At 29.0% G+C, this 24099-nt stretch overlaps 1 protein-coding gene across 1 annotated transcript; it reads right to left on the reverse strand.

Annotated features, from left to right (window-relative positions):
• Positions 1-3773: 3773 nt before the first annotated feature.
• Positions 3774-9959, reverse strand: LOC110607030 (ABC transporter G family member 25). The gene is made up of 3 exons (XM_021746075.2): positions 9671-9959; positions 8697-9546; positions 3774-5074 (listed from the first exon to the last, which is right to left on the reverse strand). Exons 1-3 carry the CDS (start codon positions 9794-9796, stop codon positions 4053-4055), a joined length of 1998 nt encoding a protein of 665 aa, XP_021601767.1. The 5' UTR covers positions 9797-9959; the 3' UTR covers positions 3774-4052.
• Positions 9960-24099: the final 14140 nt, after the last annotated feature.

The raw sequence follows: 24099 nt of genomic DNA on the forward strand, positions 1-24099 counted from the left end.
GGTTTGAACCCAAGGAACTGAGGACCTCAGCAGTGAGTCAGCTGCTTCAGTGTTTGTCAGAGCTTCAGCCAGAGATGAGTAGAATAAACACTTATGTTTTAAAGCAAATCAATATAGATTTGAGCATATTCATGCATCACGAATGCCATGTGATATTCTAGGTTGTTTGCATTAGAATTCACGAATATGTTGCATTGCATAATTTGATGATGATGTGGATGGGTATTGGATGATCCCTTAGTCTCGTATGATATGATGTGGTATGATATGGTATGGTATGGAAGTCCAGGTCGAGGCCCATTCTACGCCCCTGGCATTATTGGAATGTTATGTTATGTTATGTATGTTATGTTAAGAGAAAGACCAGGTCGAGGCCCATTCTACGCCCCTGGCACTATTGGGTATGTTGAGGACTATTGGTGACAAAACCATCCTTGATGTGATTTGTCTGTGATGTGATGCATTTTATTATAGTATATGATTTAAATGTTTTAGTATTATGCTCACTGGGCTCTAGTAGCTCACCCATTTCCCTAATTCCCCAGGTTTGCAGGTACGGGATAGACCAGGAGGTCAAGAAGAGTAAAGTCATGATAATGTAATAGCTAGTGGTGGACATGATAAGTATTGAAATGTAATGAATAGTATTAATTAGTTATGTAATGATGTTATTGAGGATTATAGTTGTGCTTGACCCTAGTTGGATGTTAATCCCTTTATTTACATGATCTTTCAAATGTAATAGTTTAATGATGTTTTAAGTAAGCCAAACTCACTATATGTTATGTTACCCCATTGGAGCTTTGTTGAGGACTCCAATGTGGGGTTGATGGTTATGTTTATGAATAGTGCATGCTCAGGTTGAGTTTGGTGATTGAATGAAAAGAAAAGTTCAAAATTTTTATGTATGTGTTGATCATGTATGGGATTAAACAGGATTACAGGATGAATGTTTGGCTTGCTACGGGTCCCGGCGGCCTTAAGCCGATCTGGATCCTAGCGCAGGGAGCGGTCCGGTTACCGGGTCGTTACACGTAGAATGGGCCTCGACCTGGTCTTTCTCTTAACATAGTGCCAGGGGCGTAGAATGGGCCTCGACCTGGACTTCCATATCATACCATATCATATCACATCATATCACGTTGAGGACTAAAGGATCATCCAATATCCACCCACAACATCATCATATTATGCAATGCAACATATTCGTGAATTCTAATGCAACCAACCTAATATATCTCATGGCATTCGTGATGCATGAACATGCTCAAAATTTATTTATTTACTTTGCAATATAAAGAGTCATTCTACTCACCTCAGGCTAGCTCTGAAAAGACACTGAAGCAGCTAACTCACTGCTGGGGTCCTCGGTTCCTCGGGTCTGAACCTACACAGGTAGACTTAAATAAGGGACCAAACATACATGAACATGACTCTAAACAACTCCCCAAAAATCCCCTAAAACACCTTAAAACAATCATAGAAAACATGCAAAGGAAGGCTGAACAGGGCACTTTCGGCGGCAGGTTCGACGGCCGAAAGTCCCTCCAGAGCCGAAACTCAGCCACTTTCGACGGCACCTTCGGCGGCCAAAAGTCCCTTCCAGAGACGAAACTCATGCATGTTCGGCGGCACCTGCGGCGGCCGAAACTCCCCTCCGGCGCCGAAAGTCCAACTTTCGGGGGCAGGGTTCGGCAGCCAAAGGCTTGCCTCCACAGGCAGGTTCGACGGCCGAAAGTCCTTCGGCTGCCGAACCTGAGTTCTCCCAAGGTGGCAGAACTTAGCCTCCTCATGCACATTTTGCCTCCCAAACCATTCAAACATGCATTTAGCTATTCTACAACATGCATACACAAGCAAATAAGCATATAGGGGTCTCAAACTAACCTAAACCCCAACACAAATACATAGCAACTCATACAACACACATTATCCATAAACTCAACATTAACCTTAACAAAAATCAACTAACCTAAACATGCATTTCTACCCCATAACCCCTCAAAACTTATTTAAAACATACAAGAAAGGTAGGATCTAAGCTTACCTCTTGAAGATCGAGAGGAGAGACGATCCTAACTTGGAGATGGGAGAAATCTAGCTCCTTGGGTCTCCAAGCTCCAAAACTTGATCTTAGCTTCAAAAATCTTCAAAACCAAGTTAACACTTGTTAAAACTTGAAAGGTTTGAGGAAAATTATCAAAACCAACCATGGGAGGACAAGGACTCACCGTGGACCGAAAATAGGGGAGAAAACTCGCCCATTTTCGGTCATAGAGCCTTTTATAGGTGGCTGGCTAGACCACCTTCGGAAGCCAAAGGTGACTCCGAAACTCTACCATGTTCGGCGGCCGAACTTGGATTTCCCTCTATGGTCATTTTCATTCAAAACTCAATTTCTTTCTAAGTTAAAACCATAAAATACATAAAAACATTTTATAAAAACATGATTTTGTCCTTTTAGAGGTTTTCGACATCCGAGATTCCACCGGACGGTGGGAATTCCGATACCGGAGTCTAGCCGTGTATTACATTGTTCGGGAGACTTTAATGATTTATGCTCGAGAGATAAGAAAGAATGAGGAGTATCTTTACCAAATTATTTTATGTAGGGTTTGATTTTAAATGATTTTAAATCTTTATTAGACTCTATAACTGATATTTCTGTTAGATGAATTCGTCGTAATACTACTCTAACGGCTCATATTTTGGCTAGAGAATCTATCAGGCATAATTGTCTCTCTGCTTGGGATGATACCACTCTTTGTTTGATGAAATTTTATTAATACAATTAATAATAGCTTTACTTTCAAAAAAAAAAGTATTTGATTAAAGATACAAAACATATTATTTATATTTTTAAAATATAAAAATTATTTTAAATAGAGAAAATTACTTTTCAGTCTCTGAGGTTTAACGTAATTAATACTTCTGTTCCTCTATTTTGGCAACCCAACACTTAAGTCCCTCACTTTATTTTCTGTCCAAATTCGTAGTCCTTCCGTCCAAAATAGACGTTTGGGACACATGAATTGACAAAATTAACCCTCACTAAACCCAAACCCAAATGCCTATTCTTCTCCTCCTCCTCCTCCTCCTCCTCCTCCTCCTCCTCCTCCTCACGTGAATTGACAAAATTAACTCTCACTAAACCCAAACCCAAATGCCTATTCTTCTTCTCCTCCTCCTTCTTCTTCTTCGGGCGGCTTGCCGACGATGATATGAAAGAAGGGCCACACGGAAATTGGACTGTGAAAGAGAGTTACAGGAGAAGTGTTTTGACTGTGGGAAAATGGATAAGATGGAGAATTTGGTATGTAACAATGATGAGGGTATTTTTAAAATTTAAAATATTTTTTTATCATTTTATTATTAATTTAATAGACCTTAAAAAAATTAATTTGAATGAAATTAAAATTTACAAATTTAAATATTTAATTTTAAAAATAAAAAGATTGATATATTAAATATGCTAAAATTCAAAGTTAGAATATAATTTAACTTATAATTTTTATTATTATTTTATTTTAAATGCATATTAAAATTATTGAAAATCTATTTTTAAAATGTGAAAATGATTAATAATGTTCAGTTAAGAAGATGGAATGGAGAAAAAGATAATAACTTAGTAAAGCTTGAAGGGCCAGATCTTAGCTTGGCTCCATCCATCAAAAAGTTTTAGTATTTGAACTGGGCTTGCCCATTTAAACTGACCCATCGTTTAAGATTTTTGCCAGATAATTATAAACTCTCATCTTGATCAACAGCAACAATGAACAATAAGTGTGTTGAATTGAAAGTTTCAGTAAGAAATAATTAAATATAACAAAGTACAAATACAAATGACTTAGCTTTGCTTGCTGGCTCCATCTTTTACATTTACTAGCCGCAAACTTCTCTCACATATTGAATTTTCTCTTCATCTTAATCATATACAGTTAGTGTGTGTGAATCCATTTCTCCAACTACAAACAAAGCAGCTCATTGATTCAAACCAGCACCTTCTACACTTCAAGAATCACTGTTAGAAAAACAACCACCTTTTTGGTTGTTCAAGCTTTGATCCTCCTCAATGCAAGGTAAGCCAATAATCTATACCCCACAAACATCAATAGTAAGACACTGACACAGATTCCAGGGCTAATTTCCCCTCCAACATCTTCTTCCAGGAACTTGCAGCTTGCATTTTCACTGATTCCATGGCGGCTGCAGCCCAACAATGAGGCAAGTTCTTTTCCATCACCATATTGGACATTGATAAGCAGCCTATAGCTGTAATATGTAGTTGAAATGTACTTGATCCAAGCCATGCAAGATGGGACTTTATGCACATAAAATCCTCCTGTTAGAACAAATGCAAGCATTGTTACTGTTACTATTGTTGAAGCTTGCTTAGCATCCATTATAAATGCGCCTAACGCGAGGCCAAGCCCTTGCGAGACGAGCACATAACCGAGCAGAACGAGAAGAGTCAAGAGAAAAGAACCCAGTTCTGGTTTTAGTCCAGCCATCCAATAAGCCATGGTGAGGAAAATAGTGGGGAGAATTAGCTCCATTGGTATGTCGCCGACGATTCGCGACATGAAATAAGAAGAAAGAGTGTACATACCAGAGGCTTTTTCCTTCATGAAGATAACTCTTTCTTGTGGAAAAACAAATACCGAGTTAAAAGAAGGGAAAACTCCCCAGAAGATTGACATGAAGAAAAGTAGACCTAATCGATCTTGAATGTCTCGAAAATCCGAGTGCCACCACATTAGACCAGCTAACAATGCAGCTGTGATTACTTGGAAAACTCTGAGAGTATTGAACGATTCGTGTTTTCGTTCTTTGAGGCTTCTTTGAAGAAGAATGCTGAATTGGTTGAACCAAGTGGCAAAGCCAATTGTGTTGCAGCATCTTCTTCCTTTGGAAGAATGGCTTCCACTTAAACTTGTGTCCTTTATTGAAGTTATGGTTGTCTCCATGCAGGCAGCTTTTACCTTTGGAGCTAAGACACTGTTGTAAGAGGAAATTAAGGATTGCTTTATGTTTGGCTTATCTTTTTCGCTTACACCATCAAGTTGGCAAACACCTGCACAAGTTAATGAAGCAAGAGCCCATTATAAATCTAAGATTGATCAAATACTAACAGAATTCAAACAGAATGAAAGCATTCTTAACTTCAATGCAGAGTGATTAATATTAAATTTTTCCATGCTAATCAAACTATACAACACCCATTTGCTAGTTAGGCATTGAAAACATTTTCTAGCTCGGGAAATACGCACTCAAGTGCATACATGGGTCAATATCTTTGGAGATCACAGTACAGTGTTGATAAATTCATTTTAAAATAATATTTGATTCCCTTGAGAATTTGTGCACATTCCCAAGTAAATGTTTGCTTAAACAACACTATTTGAGCATATAGATTATTCAGAAAAGAAAGCAAGAAAGATATGAAAAATCCAAACTTGCTGGACCTCAATATAATTCAAGTACACTGTTAGTGACCCAAAAGCAAGAAACAAGAAAAATTTAAGCTGATAGTTCCACATGGAAGGTTGGAGAAGCAAAGCAACCATTCGTGTAATAAAAAGTTGGTTTGCATTATTAAATTAATAAGCAAAGGATGTAAGAAGAGGACACGGCATTTCTCGAATCTTTACAAAACAGTGAATCAACTGATACGTGTTTAGACAATATATGGTAGAGTGGAGTTGCTTTATTAAGAAGGAAACTCATATTAATTTGTAGAAGATAATCATTCATAAAATATCTCAAGAATATCAACATTAATCTAACGTTTAGCCAATTAGATTCCAAGAAATGACATCTGTAACAGCTCTAGAACTTCATTCGACCAAAAAGGCAATAATAAACAAAAGTAATTATAAAAAAAGTTACTATTTCTTCCCTATAATTTATGAAATTTATTATTTCTTTAATTTTAAAAAATACATTAAAAATATATTTAAAATTTAAAAAAAAAATTATTAATTTAGCCCCTTTATTAATTTTAATAATTGAGTATAATATAAGATTTAAAATACTCTTATAGATATTTTATAAAATTGAGAAATTAACTAATGAATTTTTTAATATTTAATAGATAAAATTAATGGATAAATTCATTAATAATTTTTTTAAAATGGAAGAAAGATGGAAGTGAAAGACTGAAAGTAGAGCACAAGTAATGAGTAGCACAACACAAGCTAAACAAAAGCTAACCAATCTTGGTGGTAAGGTGGGAGTCCACTAAAGTTGGTGCTGCCACTGAGGTTTAGGTCACCACATTTTTTTTAATAAAAGCATTTTTGGAAAAAGAAATCAAATAAAATCCACAAAGTTCACTTGTTCTACTTTAAGAGAAAGAATTCAAATGAAAAATGTAAAGCATCCTAACACGTGTTGGTCTGAAACAAATCCTGAGTTAAAGATATATTTGGAAAGCTGTCTAAAGAAGACACTTTCAAGATTGCAGCCGCATCAATCTTGGAATATAAAAATAAATAATGGGAAAGTGAAACAAAAATGTATATGGCCAATGGAATATGGACAAGTAAGTAGTTTTTATGTTGCCCACATGAAAAGATTGAATAGGAAATCACTATTAGCACCACCATTAGGATCATAGAGAAGTTGGCCACTATCTATTATCATCACCAATCACCGTAAAGTCACAAGTCCTATCAATATTTGAAAACACTACAGAAGACATGAATATATAGCTTAAGTTCATACGTAAGATTTGAACTTAATACTATGGATTAAGAGAGAATGGAGACAGAAAGAAATTGTAACTAAGTGGGAATAGTGTAGGAATCTAACTTGATTAATTAACTGACCAAAAACTAATCAAGAAGATAATCATCAATTTGTGTTCTTCCAAATTGATATGGCAATGAAAAATGATCTACTTCAAAAAGGATAGATACATGTACTGCCTAGCTAGGATAGCACCCAGATTTTGATGCATACTTGAGCACTGAAAATTTATGAATACATACAGACTGTGACAAATAAAATAACACCACATGATGACACACCAAAAAAAAAAATTTGGATAAGCATGGAGACAATTTTCTTTTTTGAAAAATAAAAAATAATACCAATTAGCGGCCCATCTATCTATTAATAGGCAATTAGGTATAAAGAAATAAAAGACAACGTGGAGACAAAGCTAATTGACAGACCAATGCTCTTTGAGCAATTACATTAGTTAAAGATGGTTTCTAACGTGATCAATGTCGTCATGGAATTAATACTTTCTCAAATTACCATCATGGTGTCCAAGAATTTTTCTTTAAAAAAAAAAAATAAAGGGAACAAAGTTAAAGGATCCAACGGTTACCTACCTTCCCATGTTTAGTGTTCAAGAAAGCTACACATCTATTACCTAGCATTTAAGGTAATGAGGTACTAACCTGCATTAGTAAAGCTTTGTTCATTGTTTATTATTATTATAAGATATATAATAATAATAATAATAATAATAATTTTATTTTTGTAAAGCTTCACAATATGACAATGAAGCATTTATGACAATGTAAGGAAGTTGTCAGAAATTCTCCATAACCATGACTAGTCACCATACCAAACCCTACCGGCAGAAGTATATATAACAAGTCAACTAATAATGTAACATTAATTTCATCTGTAAATTTCATTGTTGATGAGGACCCAACAACAAAAGTAACTTGATTTCTTTACTTCATCTTTCCATTTCACATAATGTCCATAAGATCTTCATTATTATTTATAAAGGATGTGATTCAAGGGTCCACACCCTCCATACTCTATCATCTCTTCTGCTCATCAGTTTATCTTTCTTGGGTCACATCATTTCATTATGAAAAAAAATACTTGCATCAAAATTTTTTTTATAAATAAAGGTATTATTCACGCCAATAAGTTTAAAACTAAAACTTGAAAGGCCAAAATAAACAGTCCTATTGATTATTTTTATCATCTAATGTTGTATAGAAATACTTGTGCAGTCACTTTCCATCTCATCCAAAGAATAAAATAATCACTAATAGTTATATTCTAAGCCGATAAGTGCTAACTAAGAAATCCAAGTCCAAATCTTCAAAGATCACCACTTCCACCGCTAGAGCTAGTGCGGTGTGGCAGAAAATATTTAATGCATCCCCTGTTGGACACTGTACTATAGTTTTACTTTTAAGCTTTTGGATGTGGCCCAGATCATAGTTACTGTTAAAAATATAGCATTAAATTGCTATCTTTTGATAGAAAATATTCTTTTCATGTAAAATATCATATATATAGATATATATACTACGGGTATATATAAATTCATTATAGATATGTCTCCACATTGATCTCTGTGGACCACCTACGGCTCTATTTTGGCTCTATTTCCTGCATGGCAAACCAAGTCCACACACTCTAGGGTTGAGATCGTGAGGTGAATGAAGTATCCTTGGAAAAGTATAATAACTTTAAATATTGAAAAAAAAATTAAAAATTAAATTATTTTAAAATTACTATAAATAAAATAAGTTAAATTTATTTTTAATACCCTTAATTCATATATTTTTTTAAAAAATCCCTGCATCACCCAGACAGAGACAGACTAGTAGCTAATTCTCCTACTAATGCAATGCTATATGTTAAATCAACAAAAATTAAAGCCTAGTCGTGCGAGTCAACAGTATCAGAGACAAAAACAGCAATTAAACAGTACGTACCATTAGCGAGATCAAGGAGAAAATCAGCAGGATTCATGGGGAAAGACGGCGAGAACCCAACCGACTCAAAATAAGCCATCGACTCACTTCCTTTCCCAAAATACAAACACCTGCCCTCGCTCAACACCAACACTGAGTTAAACATCTGGTAAACTCGGCTAGAAGGCTGATGTATGGAAGTAATGATTGTTTTTCCCTTTTGCGCCAGCGAAACCAGTGTCATGATCAGGCGGTGAGCTGCTGTCGAGTCCAAACCCGACGTGGGTTCATCAAGAATGAGCAAACTAGGGTTTATGAGCATCTCATGAGCTATACTTACTCTCTTTCTTTCCCCACCGGAGACCCCACGTACAAAACTGTTTCCGATGATTGTGTTCTCGCATTTCGTTAAACCCAACTCGGAAATCACAGACTCAGCCACCGTGGTCTTCTCTTTCTTGGAGAGAGATTTTGGCAAGCGAAGTAAAGAGCAGAATATTAGGGTTTCACGGACCGTGAGGTGAGGGTAGAGGACATCATCCTGAGTAACAAAACCGGTGCGTTTCAATGTATGTTTGCACAGCTTTTTGTTGTTGGCTAGTATAGTTCCAGTGAGGCCATGTCCTTGGAGTCTACCTGCAAGTGCATTGAGGAGCGTTGATTTGCCACTACCAGATGGACCAAGAATGGCCAAGATTTCTCCAGGGGAAACCATGCCAGTGATCCCATTCAAGATCGTTCGTTCTTTAATCGTAGCCATCGGTGTTTGATTAGAATCATGATTAGCTCCATGACCAAAAATCCTTCTGATATTACTGCTGCCTCCTTTCTGCGTCTTCTCAATTTTAAACCAATAACACACGTCAACGAACTGCATGGAAAAAATTAAAAAAAAAAAGTCAAAACATGGTAAAGCTGAGTCAAGGCCGAGTCCCTGAAGAGTTGACTCGGGCAGTCCAACGCAAGGAAAACACAGGAACAAAATCGAGGGTTACCCTGAGAGTAATTGGATAAGAAGAAGACAGCATTAAAGATGGGAGATCACGCGGATCTCGAGGAAAATCAGAGGCTTGATCAGAGCCGTCCAGTGAGTCTCCATGGGTGGTGGATTCTGTAGGCATTATTTCTCTGAGGAAAAAGAAAATAAAGCAGCGATGGGAGACACAGGAAAAAAGCAGAGACAAAAAGAGAGGGAGCGAGTGGAAATGAAGTTATTGTATATCAAGTGTTTGATTAAATGTCTGAGTTAAGAGGAAGGCGAGGATGAAGGGAGAGAGCAGAAGAGGGGAGATGCAAAGGGTGTATTTATTTAGCAGAAAAGGTGGCGGTTGGTTGCCACGTCAAAGGAAAACGCCTACAGGAGAAGAGAAACGTGGCAAATTTTCGAGCCAGTTGGTAGCATTTTCAAGGAAAGTGCTCTCTATCCAGCGCGGTTCCCTTCCGTTCAACATAAAATAAAATAAATAAAAAACATTAAAAAAACAAGAAAAGAAAATAAAGAAGAAATTGATTTGATTCTCTTGTTGAGTTGCATTATTCAGTTATATTTAAAATATTAATCATAATTTTATTATTTATATTATTCAATTATTGAAATAAAGCATATGAATTATTTAAAAATTATAAAAATATTTTATTAATAATAAACTAATATATATATATATATATATTATTTTTGTTAAATTGGAATCCAAACTTGTAGCAACTCTAAAAGTTATAAAAGTTTAAATTGTAAAATAAATTAAAAATAGTTTTTAATAAATATAAAAAATTAAATTTACTCTTAATTATACGATAAAAATAAAAAAATACTAAATTTTATTTTTCAATTTAAATTTATTTCTAAACCATGATCAAAATATCAAAATTAAAAATAAGTAATAAATAACAAGTCTTATTTAGTTCATTGATTTTTTAAAAATTACGGATTTAATAAAGTAATTTAATTAAATTAAAATAAGAAATTAATTTAATATTTTTCAAAAAAATTTAATTGAGGTATTTCATCAAATAAATTTATATTTTTTAATAATAATTTAAAAATAAATTTAAACAGAAATATTTTCACTTCTATTATATAATCGAAAAAGGGAAATTGACAGCGTCGTAATAAATGGGGAGTTGAGTTGGGGTTGAAGGTGGAGCTATTTTGAGGAGGCGGATCTGAAAAGAGAGAAAGTGATAGTAATTGTAGTTATGGCAGAGAGTGTGAGAGTAATTATAGCAGAATATGACTTTTCCTCTTGTTTTTGCATAGCAGATAAATATGACGAAATAAAATAAATTAAGTTGAAAAAAATAATAATAATAATTAAATGAGATTGTTATTTTTTATTTAAAAAATAATAATAAATGTTTTTATTATTTTTTAGTTTAGAGAAAAATAAAATAAATTTATTTTTTTTCTTTATTTTTAAAAAATCATGCTACTTACTTTCCATTTCATCCTTGTTTTTATTAATGACGTCATTTAATCAGCAATTCAGCGTTTCAATATTTGTATGGTCCAGTATGAATTTGATGTATGCAATGCAATCCAACCCATAAAATCACTTTAATTTGAAAAAATTACTTTTACATCCTTAAAATATCTTTAAACTAATATATATATATATCCTTATTTAAAAAATATAAATTATTTATTATATTTAATTATAAATTTTTTTATAAAAATAATATATTTTAGTCTAATAAGATTAAAATATAAAAATTAAACTTTACTTAAAAAATTATAAATATTCAGTTCCAATAATCCAAAATAACAATTATTTAATTTATATAATTCACTAATAGAGTAAATAGTAAATAATTTAAAATTTAAAATTAATTTATTTATTTTTGAAAATTAAAAAATTAATTTTATTAAATTACATGAGTAAATTATTAATTATTAATGTTGAAAAATCATTTAAATATTATATTCTTTTAACATTTAAAATTAATATATAACAATCAAAATAGCTGTATGTGAGCTGTTCAATTCAGCCTACCTGATACTTATCCAAAAATCTCTGTGCAAGTAGGTTTCTAAACGAATAGAGTAGACTCGTTCCTTAAAATTTTTTCTAAATCGAGATAGATTTGAATTTTATTTATTTTAAATTTTAATTTAATATTAAAAAATTTAAATTTAATTCGTTTAATAAATAAAATTAAATGAATCAAATTTTTATTAAATTTAATTTTAAATAATTTATAAATAATTTAATTTATTTATATGTATAATGAATATAATTTATTTTTATTTTTATTTTTATTTTTATTATCATTTAATAATCTATATAATTTCATTACCGTTTAATAAATAAATAAAAATTTCAATAAAAAGTGAGCGGCTAAAACATTGTATTTGGTCAATTAATTTCAGTCTTTGAACGGCTATTCTCATAATTCCATATTCCTTTGGACAATTCAAAGAAGAAAATATCTTAAATTTTCTATTTATATTATAGTCTTGCTTTAATTTTAAAGTTTATAATTATAATTATAACCTCTAATAAATCAGAGAATAGATTCGATGTCATGGGATTCTCAATGCATATAAATATTCAAAGAATATATAGAGTATAATATAATAATAATCCTCCTAATTTTTATTTTTTTATATCATTTTTCATTATTTTTTCATAGGACAAAATAAATCAAATTGATTTTTTATTAAAAGTTATTAAACATTTTTTATTTTATAAAAATATCGAATAAAATTTTTTTTTTTTTACTTTTTTTATGGTTGAAAACTTAATTATATAATTTATTTTTATTCTAAAATAGCTAAAATAATAATAGAAAGCATAGGTTAGGTATAAATATAAAGTTCATTTAATTTTACAAATTAGCATATCATATATCTATAAATCATAGGATAAATGATAATAGAAATTTCAACTATAGTGTATATATATGAATAATTCTCCGAATTAGTTCTTTATATAGATATAAAGCATAGGTTAGATATAAATATGAAATTCTGTTAATTTCACAAATTAGCATATCACATATTTATAAATTATAGCACATGTGATATATAATTAATATTTTAAGTAGCATATGATATAAATATAAAGTATAAGTTAGATATACTATAAATATAAGTTGTCACACTTCTATAAATCATAGCATAAATAATAATATAAAGTCTATAATTATTATTATTATTATTATTATTATTATTATTATTATTTAAACACATTTTTTAATAAAATACTATTTAGATTTCATTAGAAATTTTAATTAATATCGAAAAGATATATTAGAAATCAAAAAAATTTATTAAAATTTTTTAAAATTGAAAAAGTAATAGAAAAAATTATAATATATAAAATTATAAAAATATTTAAAAAAATAATTAAAATATAAAATTAATTTTTAAATAAAAAATTTTTATGTCGAATTTTATGATAAATTTATCATTCTCATCACACTTTTAAAAATTATACATTTTAAAATTTATTTTTTGAGAAATTATTATAAATTTTTATTAGACATTAATAATAAAAATTATATCCGTTATAAATTTGTTATAAAATTAAAAATTAATTACTCTTGAATTAATTTTTCTAACAATAATTATTAATATGCTGACCGCTAATTGAAATTTTTTTGAAAAACAAAAAGTAACTTTTAACTCGGTGCAAAAGCATCTTAATTTTATATCTGTAGAAAATTAAAGCAATGAAAAGAAAAGATTGAATAATAATGGTCAATGGCTATTATTTAGCCAGAGACTTTGTTGCCACTTTCTCACTAATGAATAATGACCAAATTTCTAATTTTCTATATTTTTCGACTTTAAAATAATTAAAATTTACGGTAGTAAAAATTGAAAAAAATATCAATTTTAATTTTTATAAATCATAAAATAAACATAGAAAGATGTTTAATGAGTAAAACAATCTAAGTTTATTTTAAGTAGTCTTACTAATTATTTATTGAATTTGTTTAGTCATTACTTTAGTTATTTTAAATTTACTCCTTTGTATTTTTAGTTTTAAAAATTTTATAAATTAATTAAATTAATATGTTATAATATTTAAATCAATTTAATTTTTTACTTAATTATTTTAAAATTATTTAATTTTATTTTGTTAATTATTATGAAAATAAAATTAAGTAATGCATGTAAAACTAAAATTCAAAAATTAATATAAATTACTAAAATTTGAAGTTTCCATCATTAAAATTCATTTCATATACGTTATGCTTCCTTCCATTCAATCCACAACATAAAGTGCGTACCGGAATTTCTGCCTTAAAGGTGGTACGTTGCCGAAACGACACGTCACTTTTATTTACCTTTTTAAAACTTTTTCTTTTTATTTTTTTTTTTTGTTTCGTTCCTTCTTTCCGATATTTGGCTAGTCTAACAGCCCAGCCATATTGACTGTGACGTAAGGAGGAGTCCCATTTAACTCGAAGTAGATTGGTCAACGTTGCCGCTTCTATCTTTCCTTTAATTCAAGTGACGGACGTTTCCTTATTTCATTACTTCTCTCTTACCGCATTGGGCTGTCAGCCTGTCACGATCAAAGGTGGTAGTGGGAGTAGTGTGTGGGCCCATATGTTAGACTTTCCTCTTCTATTTGGGTCCCACGCTTTTCTAAAGTTGTAACACTTGTCGATCAGGAAATCGCTGTTGCACGTGCTGCCCACTCACTTTTCTAACTATGACGAGTATTCTGTTTTCTTCAATTCTCCCACTTCCTTTTTTATTTTTTTTTAAAATATTTTTACTTTCACTTTTAAAAAAAATTATTATTTTTTATTTATCATAAATCAAATTGCTTTTTAGCTTTTTAATTTGGAGATAATGATTTATTATTCCCTAATGTAGGGACGATAATGAATGCTGTTCTGAACAACATTATTGTATTTGGATTTTAATATTTCAATTTATTTTAAGCTCGGTTAGAATTTATGTAATTATTATTATTATTATTATTATTATCTAAATTCATTTAATTTCTGTTTTTTTTTACTTATTTATGTATTTATTTTAATAAAATTGCTTTTTGTTTTTACTTGCCAAATAATGTATTGCAAGCCTCCTGTAAAAATGACAAAAACAAACAAGTACAAGAGATTTTAAAAGATAAAATCCCAAAGCCAATCCAAATCGAAACAAACCACCGTAGTGCACAAAATCAAACCATCACTCAACCTCCTCCCAATGCATCGATGCATAGGGGCGGAGGGAAGATATGGCAAGGGGACACATGTCGTACCGGCGATCGAAAAATGCTTTAAAGGGAGATAAAAGTGCCGCAGCGGCACAGCCGGTACTCTATTAAAGGAAAGCTCCTGACTCCACCACTGCCGATACACCAATTAATCGATATGCCGCTGGAGTAATCGAAAACGGCAACTAATGACGTTACAGCTGGACTAGAAATACTGCAGCAAGTAAACATGCAACAATAAGTAGACAAGTAAAGAACTTCAGATGGAGAAGGCTCGTAATAGAGCAACATCAAAATCAACTTTTTTGCAAAACAACAGAGAAAAGATATGATAAAATTTACAATAATTAATAGCATGCAAAAAATGTGAATCATTAAATATAGTGGTGCAATTATGAGCTGTCAATATTCTTTGAAAGAACAAAGCCACCCTCAATTTAGACATGAAAGAAATTAGGAGACAGTGCATATATATGCTAATACATATAATATATTTTAATTTTATTTGTTTCCAGAAAATATATTTTAAAAATTATATATTTTAGTATTTGGCGTATTTAGAAAAATGAATCAATGAAAACTATTTTTATAATCAAAAAGTAAATTAAGTCATTTTGGAGAAAAATAATTTATTTTTTAAAATATGAAATCATTTTTAACTCTTATTAACACCATTAAATTTTTTATACATAAATTTATTGATATAATTTATATTTTAATATTAATATTAAATAATAAAAAATAAGTTATTTTTCTTAAACAATATTTTTTTATTAAAAATTTTATTAAAACAACTATGAAAATACAAACGGATTTTTAAGGTAATATAAGAGAAAAGATAAGTTCCAAGATGAAAAATTTTATTGAAATATTTCAAAATTTGAGAAGTGAGTATCTAATAGTTAAGACTATTTAAAATAGAAAAAAATATGTAAAATTATAAAAATATCTAAAATAATAATTAAAATATAAAATTAACATCTAAATAATAAAATTTTCATATCGAATTTTGTGATAGGCCTGCAGTTTTATGACACTTTTGAAAGTCTTGTGTCTGAAAATTCTCTTTCCAAAAAGTTATCGTGAATCTCTATCGAATATCGATAACAAAAATTAGATCCGATTCAAACATATTATAAAATTCAAGACTAATTACTCTGTGCGACTATCTCCCAATAGATTACAGATCAACCATTTTTTAATCTATTCAATTTTTATTAAATAACAAGTGTAATATAATTTTTTATTATCTTTTTTATTTTAATCATTCATAATTGTTATTAGATGAAAAGTCTTAAAAAAAGTTCAAATATATGGATTATTATTATTATTATTATTATTATTATTATTATTATTATTATTATTATTATTATTATTATTATTATTGAAATGTAAATATAATTCTGTGACATCAGTTTAATTATAAACTAAAATTTCATTTATTTCATTGAAAATATATTTTTTTAAAAAAATACGTTTCATATTTTTCTAGAAAAAATATGCTTCACATTTTTCAGAAAAAAATATGTTTCACATTTTTTAACACCGGAGATGTTCAGAAAAATTAATTAATATGAAATAATTCTTTGATCAAAGAAAAAATTAAGTAATATTTAAAGAAAATTAATTTCTATTAAAAAAAACATTTTCTGTAATTTAAAAGTTTATCAACACCATTATAAATAAATTTACTAATATTTGTTATTTTCAAATTACAATCTAATAACAAAAGATAAGTTTTGTTAAAATAATAATTTCTAAGAAAATATTTTTCATATAAAATATATTAATAAACTATAGTAAGTGTGATGGGTGAAATTACTGTTTTTTTACAATGCAGTCATTAAGGATAGATATAAATAAATCAAACTAATATTAAAGATGAACAGTATTCGGTTTAAATCGAAAAAATTGTTTGATTTTTTATTTAATTCGGTTCGATTTGATTTTTAATTTCAAAAATTTTAGTTATTTTAGTTCGATTCAATTTTAATCAGAAAAAAATCAAAAAAAACCAAACTGAACCGATTAGTGATAATAATATGTTATTTTTAATAATGTAGAGAAATTAAATTATATTAAAATTAAAATATTTTAATTAAATTTTAAAACATTAAAATTAAAGTGTAAAAAATAAAAAATTTATTAAAAATTGAAATCGATCAAATTAAATCGAATCGAATTGAATCCGATCGATTCAGTTCGATTCGGTTTCTGATCAAAATCGATTCGATTTTTATAAATATTAAAATTTATATTTTTAATTTATTCGGTTCGATTCGATTTTGAACTGAACCTACCGAATGCTCACCTCTAACTAATATATTAAAAGTGAACTAATTTAATCGATATTATTAATAATAATACCAACTGTAGTGATTAAAAAGAAAGAAAAGAGATGAAAAAAAGCAATTAAGACTCGGAAAAATAATTAAAAATATAATTTACCAATAAAATCAAAAAAATAAAGGCTAAAAAGAAATCCACGCGTATTCGCATAACGCAAACTAAATAAGTAAAATCTAAAATATTTTCGCTAAAATTTTCAAACTCGATAAAAAGATAATTATAAAAAGAAAATCATGACTATGACATTATCAGTTTAGACTAATTATAAAGAAATTATATCGAGAAATTTCACAGTCTGGTCCCTATTTAATGAGTGGAATTACTTTTCAGTATTGAAACATGACATTATGGTGGCAAATGGAGACACAGAAAAGAAAAGATTAAGAGGGATGGGTGTGGGGGGAGATAAAACTTTGTGCATCTCCCATTGGACCAAAGAATCCACCTCCACCCTAGGTTTGAAAGGTGGTGGCCAATTTCAATTACACAAACCAATATGCAAAAGTGCTTCTCCAAATTCTATTTCTACGCTCTACTTGAATTGTCATTGGATTTTGGTTAATGTGGGTAATATGGTAATTATATGTCAGTTTAAGTAGGGTCCGCATTCGGTCGGTTCGATTCAAAACTGAACCGAACTGAATAAACCGAAAATCGAAATTTTAGTGTTTATGAAAACCGAACCGAACAGATTTTGATCAGAAATTGAATCAAATTGAACCGATCTGATTCGGTTCGATTCGGTTCGGTTTGATCGGTTTCGATTTTTAATAATTTTTTTATTTTTTACACTTTATTTTTAATATTTTAAAATTTAATTAAAATATTTTAATTTTAATATAATTTAATTTCTCTATATTATTTAAAAAATATATTATTATCACTAATCGATTCGATTTGATTTTTTCGATTTTTTTCTGATTAAAACCGAACCGAACTGAAATAACCGAAATTTCTAAAATTAAAAACCAAACTGAACCGAAATATATAAAAAACTGAATTAAATTTTCAATTCAGTTCGATTCGATCAATTTTTTCAGTTTAAACTGAATACTACTCACTCCGAAGTTTAAGTCTGCTCTACAGTATTATCTATTTTAATATTTAAAAAAAAATATATTTTAAAAAATTAATAAAATTGGTCGTTTTAATTATGTTATTACATATTTTTATTTCATATAATAATAAATAATTTTTTTAATTTTTTATATAGATTATATTTCCTTTTGATTTTTTTTATTATTATTTTGGTCAAAGTCCTTTTTAAAATCAATTCAAGTGGAGACAAGGCTTATTGTAGGCTTAATGTCCTTTCAATCTTCAACAATTATTTGGGCCCCAACACCAAATTGGGCCCTTAGAGCCCACCTATTATACCATTCTACCATGTGGGGTCACTCTCTATAAAATTTAGAATAATTTATTTTTTTTATTTTTCACAATTTTCATATTTAAAATAAGTATTTAATTCTTTTTAATTTAAAATAATTTTATTTTAAAATGAAATAAAATTTATTTGAATTTTTAGTATGAAAAGTTTAGTAGTTCTATAAAATATTTAATTATATTTATTAAAATATAATATTCAAAATTTTATAAATTATAATAAAAAATATATTTTACATTTAATTAACACTTTTTAAATAAAGTGTGAATAGTAAAAACTAAATTTTATTTCTTGGATTTTTAAATCTATCTTAAACTCAATTAGATACTGTTTAAATATATGCATTTTAATACCATTTATTTCGTTCAAATAATTGTAAATATTTTATTCATTATTATTTTTATTTAGAGAAATTTTTTTAAATTAAGAATTTTATACAGATTACTTTTAAAAAAAATATTTATTAATCCCTATACTATAAAAAAAATTCATTAGTTAATTATTTAATTTTAAAAAATATATTAAAATATTTTTAAAATTTTAAAAATTTTATTAATTAATTTATCCGTTAATTTCAATTATTAAATTTTTTATAAAAAAATTTAAAATATCCTTAATATATATAAAAACTTAATTAATAGATTTTTTATAAAATTAAGGAGTTAACTAATAAATTTTTTTAAATCATAGTAAAAGGGTTAATGATAAAACTAAAAAAATTAATTAATAAATTTTTTATAATATAAAAATTAAATAATAATTTTTTTATTTTTAAATTTTATAACTGATGATTGAAGTGGTGATTTTTTTTTTAATTTCTATTATTCAATTTTTTAACAAAATATATGCGTTCTCGAATATGAATGATTGTGAAAATTAAAAAAATTTAAAACAAATTTAATATAAGAAAAAAAGTAGTGGTGTTGATCTAAACGTGCACTGCATAACTAGGCAGGGAAGGAGAATCAAGAGATCTATTTAACAATTAATCCTCTAGTCAAACAGAAGAATCATATAAAAAAGATTATTATTGTTCTGCATAAGAGGACAAATCCATGCAAGGTGGCGACATGCATGGTTTTATAAATTAATTATCTCTTAGGAATCTCTGGCATTTAATGAATTTGTTCGTCTAATATATGGTTGGTGGATATGTATTTTTCTTTCAATTTTTTAAAAAATTTATGTAATACTAATTATATATACATATTAATTTGGTTCACTACAAAATTTTCCCGGATCTGACATAAACTTTCGTAACATGAAAACATGAAAAACCAGATGGATTCTTTCCATAGAAACAGGTAAATCTAACTTATACGACACATTTTCGACCTTCTGCAAGATCTCGAAGGGTCCGATGTACCGTGAAACTAGTTTATCTTTCTTCTCAAAACGAACCACCCATTTCATTGGAGACACCTTTAGTAATATCAAATTTTCCTCTTGAAACTCTATATACTTCCTGCGGACATCTGCATAGCTCTTCTGCCGACTAACAACAATCTTGAGTCTCTCTCTGATAATGGGCACCACTTTGTTGATAATTTCTACCAACTCAGACCTTGCCAAGGACCTCTCTTCAACCTCTTCCCAACAAACAGGTGACCTGCACTTCCTCCCATAAAGAATTTCATATGAAATCATCCCTATACTAGCATGATAGCTGTTATTGTAGGCAAACTCCATTAAAGGTAGATACTGCCTCTAAGAACCGCCAAAATCTAGTACACACATTCTGAGCATATCCTCTATTAAGAACAGTTTTGCATTATTTATTTATTTTTTTTAAATCATCATATTTAGAGTTATAACGATATTTATTGATGAAAGAAGGAGAAAAAATATTCGTTGTAAAAAAGTTTTAATATATGAGAATATATAAATTTATAAAACTTAAATTTACAATACATCAATTTTTATATGTATATTTAAAAAAAATTATTATATATTTATTTTAATTAAAAATATAAATATATTTATAACTTATTTATTATTAAACATATTTATTATTTAATAACAATTTATAAATAATTTATAAATACCAAATATTTAAAGATAATTTTTATAAATTAAATCAAACTCCCTTTCAATTATTTGACTTATTATTATAAGTAGGAGACTATTGTTTAACCTAGAAAATTAGGGTTAGAAGATGGGAGTTAAAACTAGTAGACAACAGAAAATGCAAGTTTGAGGACCCAACCTCACATGCTACTAGCAAACAAGTGAATCTGGTGCACGTGAGTTTTCTGTACGACACTAGTCTCCTTTTGTCGTTTTGTCTTCTACATAAATCCCGTGTAAGGGTTAAATCTAGTAATTATTTATTTATTTTGGGACTCGCATTGCCCATTGCTATATTTAACATGGATAATTTATAATACAGTATTTAAAATTTAAAATTTAAAATTTAATTTTTAATAATATATAAAATTAACAATATATTTTTTAATTAAATATCTTGAATTTAAATTTTAAATATTAAGTAAAATTAAAATTTAATCGAGAATATTTTACTTTTTAATGGTTTCGAAATGTTTTCGAACCAATAAATTTTAAATATATATATATAATATTTATATAATTGGTTAATGCAACCAAAATTGACGTGCAATGGAAAAGCAAAATATTCCTACTGAATGCATCTTTAGATACAAAACCTTTGTTGTGGTCTAGCTTTCCCTTGGTTGTTTTTTAGGGAAGTGCCAACTATTTTACTATTTTCCAGAGTTTCTTCCCATTTCCAAATTCAATTTAAAAACACTTAAGCAGCTTAACAATCCCATCAATTAGATTACTTAAAATAATTTTAAGTCTAAGATTTAGCTCGAAACTCTCATTTTAGATATTGGCTTTTTGAAATTTGTAATTATATGAAAAAATGAAGGTTAAATTATATTATTTTATTGACAATTTAAAGTTTAATAAATTAATAATAAATCCTTCCCATTCAATCATTCAAATAATATAAAAAAATTTCCTTTTTCCATCATTTTTAATGTTTTCAAATTAAATTCTAACATATAAAAATTTTATTCATTTGTTTCGTTCCTCAGTTTTTAGCGAGAATTTTATAGGAAAGGCTCCATTAAGAGTATTTGTAATTATTCTCCAAAATTGTTTGTCTCCCTATATTTTGGAATAGAGACAATAATGTATTTTCAACTATAAATTTGTTTCTCATTTCTTAATTTTATAAAATAGAACAAACAATCATATATATATTTTTTTAATTAATTAATAAAGGACAATAAATATATTGTTTCTAATAATAAAATTTTTGGACAGTTCTTTTTTATAGTCCTATTAAAATGTTTTAAGATAATTTTTTTATAGTACTATTAAAATATCTTTAAAATTGGATATGGCAAAAGCTTATAAAGAGTTTAGTGGTCTTTTTTGAAAGATGCTATGTTAAAGTTGGATATCATTAATTATGTCTTGTGTACAAAGTGTTTCATATTCGATGTTATTAATAGTAATTTTATGGGCTCTATTACCTCGACTAGAGATATTTAACAGTGTGATTCCATCTCTCCTTAGTGGTTCCTCTTTTATTTTGAAGGCTATCTAATCTTTTGTGATGTGCAGTGAATAGTGATAGTTTACAAGACATTTGGATTTGTAGAGGCGCTCCCATGGTTTTTCATCTTCTGTTTGCAGATGATTATATTATTTTTTTGAAAGCAAATTCTATAGAGGTTGGCATTATTACATCAGTGCTACAGTGGTATGAACTTTTATTTGGCCAAAAGATTAATTTGCATAAATCAAAAGTTGTTTTCAGCACATATGTAGTGGATACTTTGAAAAATATTTTATCTTCTGAATTACACTACAAATATTTATCGGATTAGTAACGGAAAATAGTAACGAAAAATTTCTGTTACTGATTAGTAACGGATTAATAATAGAGATCATGTAAAGAACAACAATAGTAACAGATTAGATAATCCGTTATAAATCTGTTACTAAATTCTGTAATGGATATGAATTGGTTCAATTGGCCCAAAATTAGTAACGGATGAATATATCTGTTACTAAATGGTTTTCTATTCAGTTATTTAGTAATGAATATATTATCCATTACAGAAGATAAATTTAGTAACGGATGTGTCCGTTACTAAATTTAAAATCTCTAATATATGAAATCCTGAAATTTCCCTCCCTCAATTATATAAATTTACTTCTCCTTTGCCGACATTTGGATGACATTTCTCAAAATCTCTCTTCACGCTGTCAACGTCGTTGCTGCCTCTGCTGGTGGTGGTTGCTTCTTCTCTTTCCTCCGCGGCTCTTTTTGGTCCTGATTGCTGCATCGTCTGATCCTCGTTGTTGCATCCGTTGGTCCAGTCCTTCTGCCATTCGGTGCTGCTCCTCGTCCTCAATCACGCGCTGTTGTATCCGCTGGTCGTGGTTGCTTCTCTTTCCTCTGCCGCTCCTTTTGGTTCTCGTTGCTGCATCATTTGATCCTTATCGCTGCATCCATTGGTCCAGTCCTTCTGCCATCTGGTGCTGCTCCTCGTCCTCAATCACGCCTCTGCTGCTTCTCACCTCTATAGTCTACGTCCTCAGTCACTGCAGATTTGAATTGGTTTTAACATTGTGATTTTAGATGCGCTCTTTTTTTGTGTGAATTATTGAAATGGGTTGTTGAATTTAGTAGCTTTACCATTGTGATTTTAGATTCCCTGTACTCCTGCTTTGCCATCTTACTGACAAACTGCAGTATGAAGAACACTAGCTTGTGAAACTAGACTTCACAATTTAGTAGCTCTAGTCTATCATGCACTAAGTTAGAATTATGAAAATTAAGGACCCCTATTCTACTTATAGTTTAACTAGCAAGTATGCTTATAGTTTAACTAGCAAATGTGCTTTTCCTCTAGACACGTCAAACCGTAATGCCAGAGCAGGAACCATATAACATTAATAACAGGCGGTAGACTTGATTTATACTGGACAAGTATTACAGACATTCTCAACATTCAGCAATCAATTTCATATTCATTTACAACAGTTTGCCGTCTGTCTTATTCAAAATGTTAACAAGTGTATCACAGGCACCAAAAGCCAGTGTGTTGACATTTTAAAACCTTACCAGGGATTACATTGACAAGAGAAGGTAAGCAATCATGGTTTGATAATCATAGCAATCATAGTTTGATAATCATCGCAAATTTTTACCTCCTAGCCATTCTTTTAGAAAAAATAAAATAATTTTTAGGAAAAATGTATATGTTACTAAGAAAGCTAAACCACCACTTTCTAGTGAAAAAGTACTGAAATAGATTGACGAATTGAGGTTTAAGAGGGTTATAGATGAAGATGCATTTAAAATAAATTCCCATCTATCAAAGCAATATGATTGGCGAAAAAGAAGTATCTTGTGGGATTTACCGTATTGAAAAAGTAATTTGATTCGGCACAATCTTGATGCAATACACATTGAGAAATTTTTTTTTTTGAAAATAAAATCAAGATTATAATGAGTGTTGAGGGAAAGACA

Source organism: Manihot esculenta, chromosome 18, assembly GCF_001659605.2.
Source record: "Manihot esculenta cultivar AM560-2 chromosome 18, M.esculenta_v8, whole genome shotgun sequence".
NCBI classification, from domain to species: Eukaryota; Viridiplantae; Streptophyta; class Magnoliopsida; order Malpighiales; family Euphorbiaceae; genus Manihot; species Manihot esculenta.

What these genes read in the sequence shown, in the direction of transcription:
- LOC110607030 (XM_021746075.2), bottom strand. Translation starts at nt 9,796, where the DNA reads ATGCCTACAGAATCCACCACCCATGGAGACTCACTGGACGGCTCTGAT. An exon ending in CTTATCCAATTACTCTCAGG is followed by an intron (nt 9,547 to 9,670) that starts GTAACCCTCGAT and finishes TTTTCCATGCAG; the next exon opens with TTCGTTGACGTGTGTTATTG. An exon ending in TCTCCTTGATCTCGCTAATG is followed by an intron (nt 5,075 to 8,696) that starts GTACGTACTGTT and finishes TAACTTGTGCAG; the next exon opens with GTGTTTGCCAACTTGATGGT.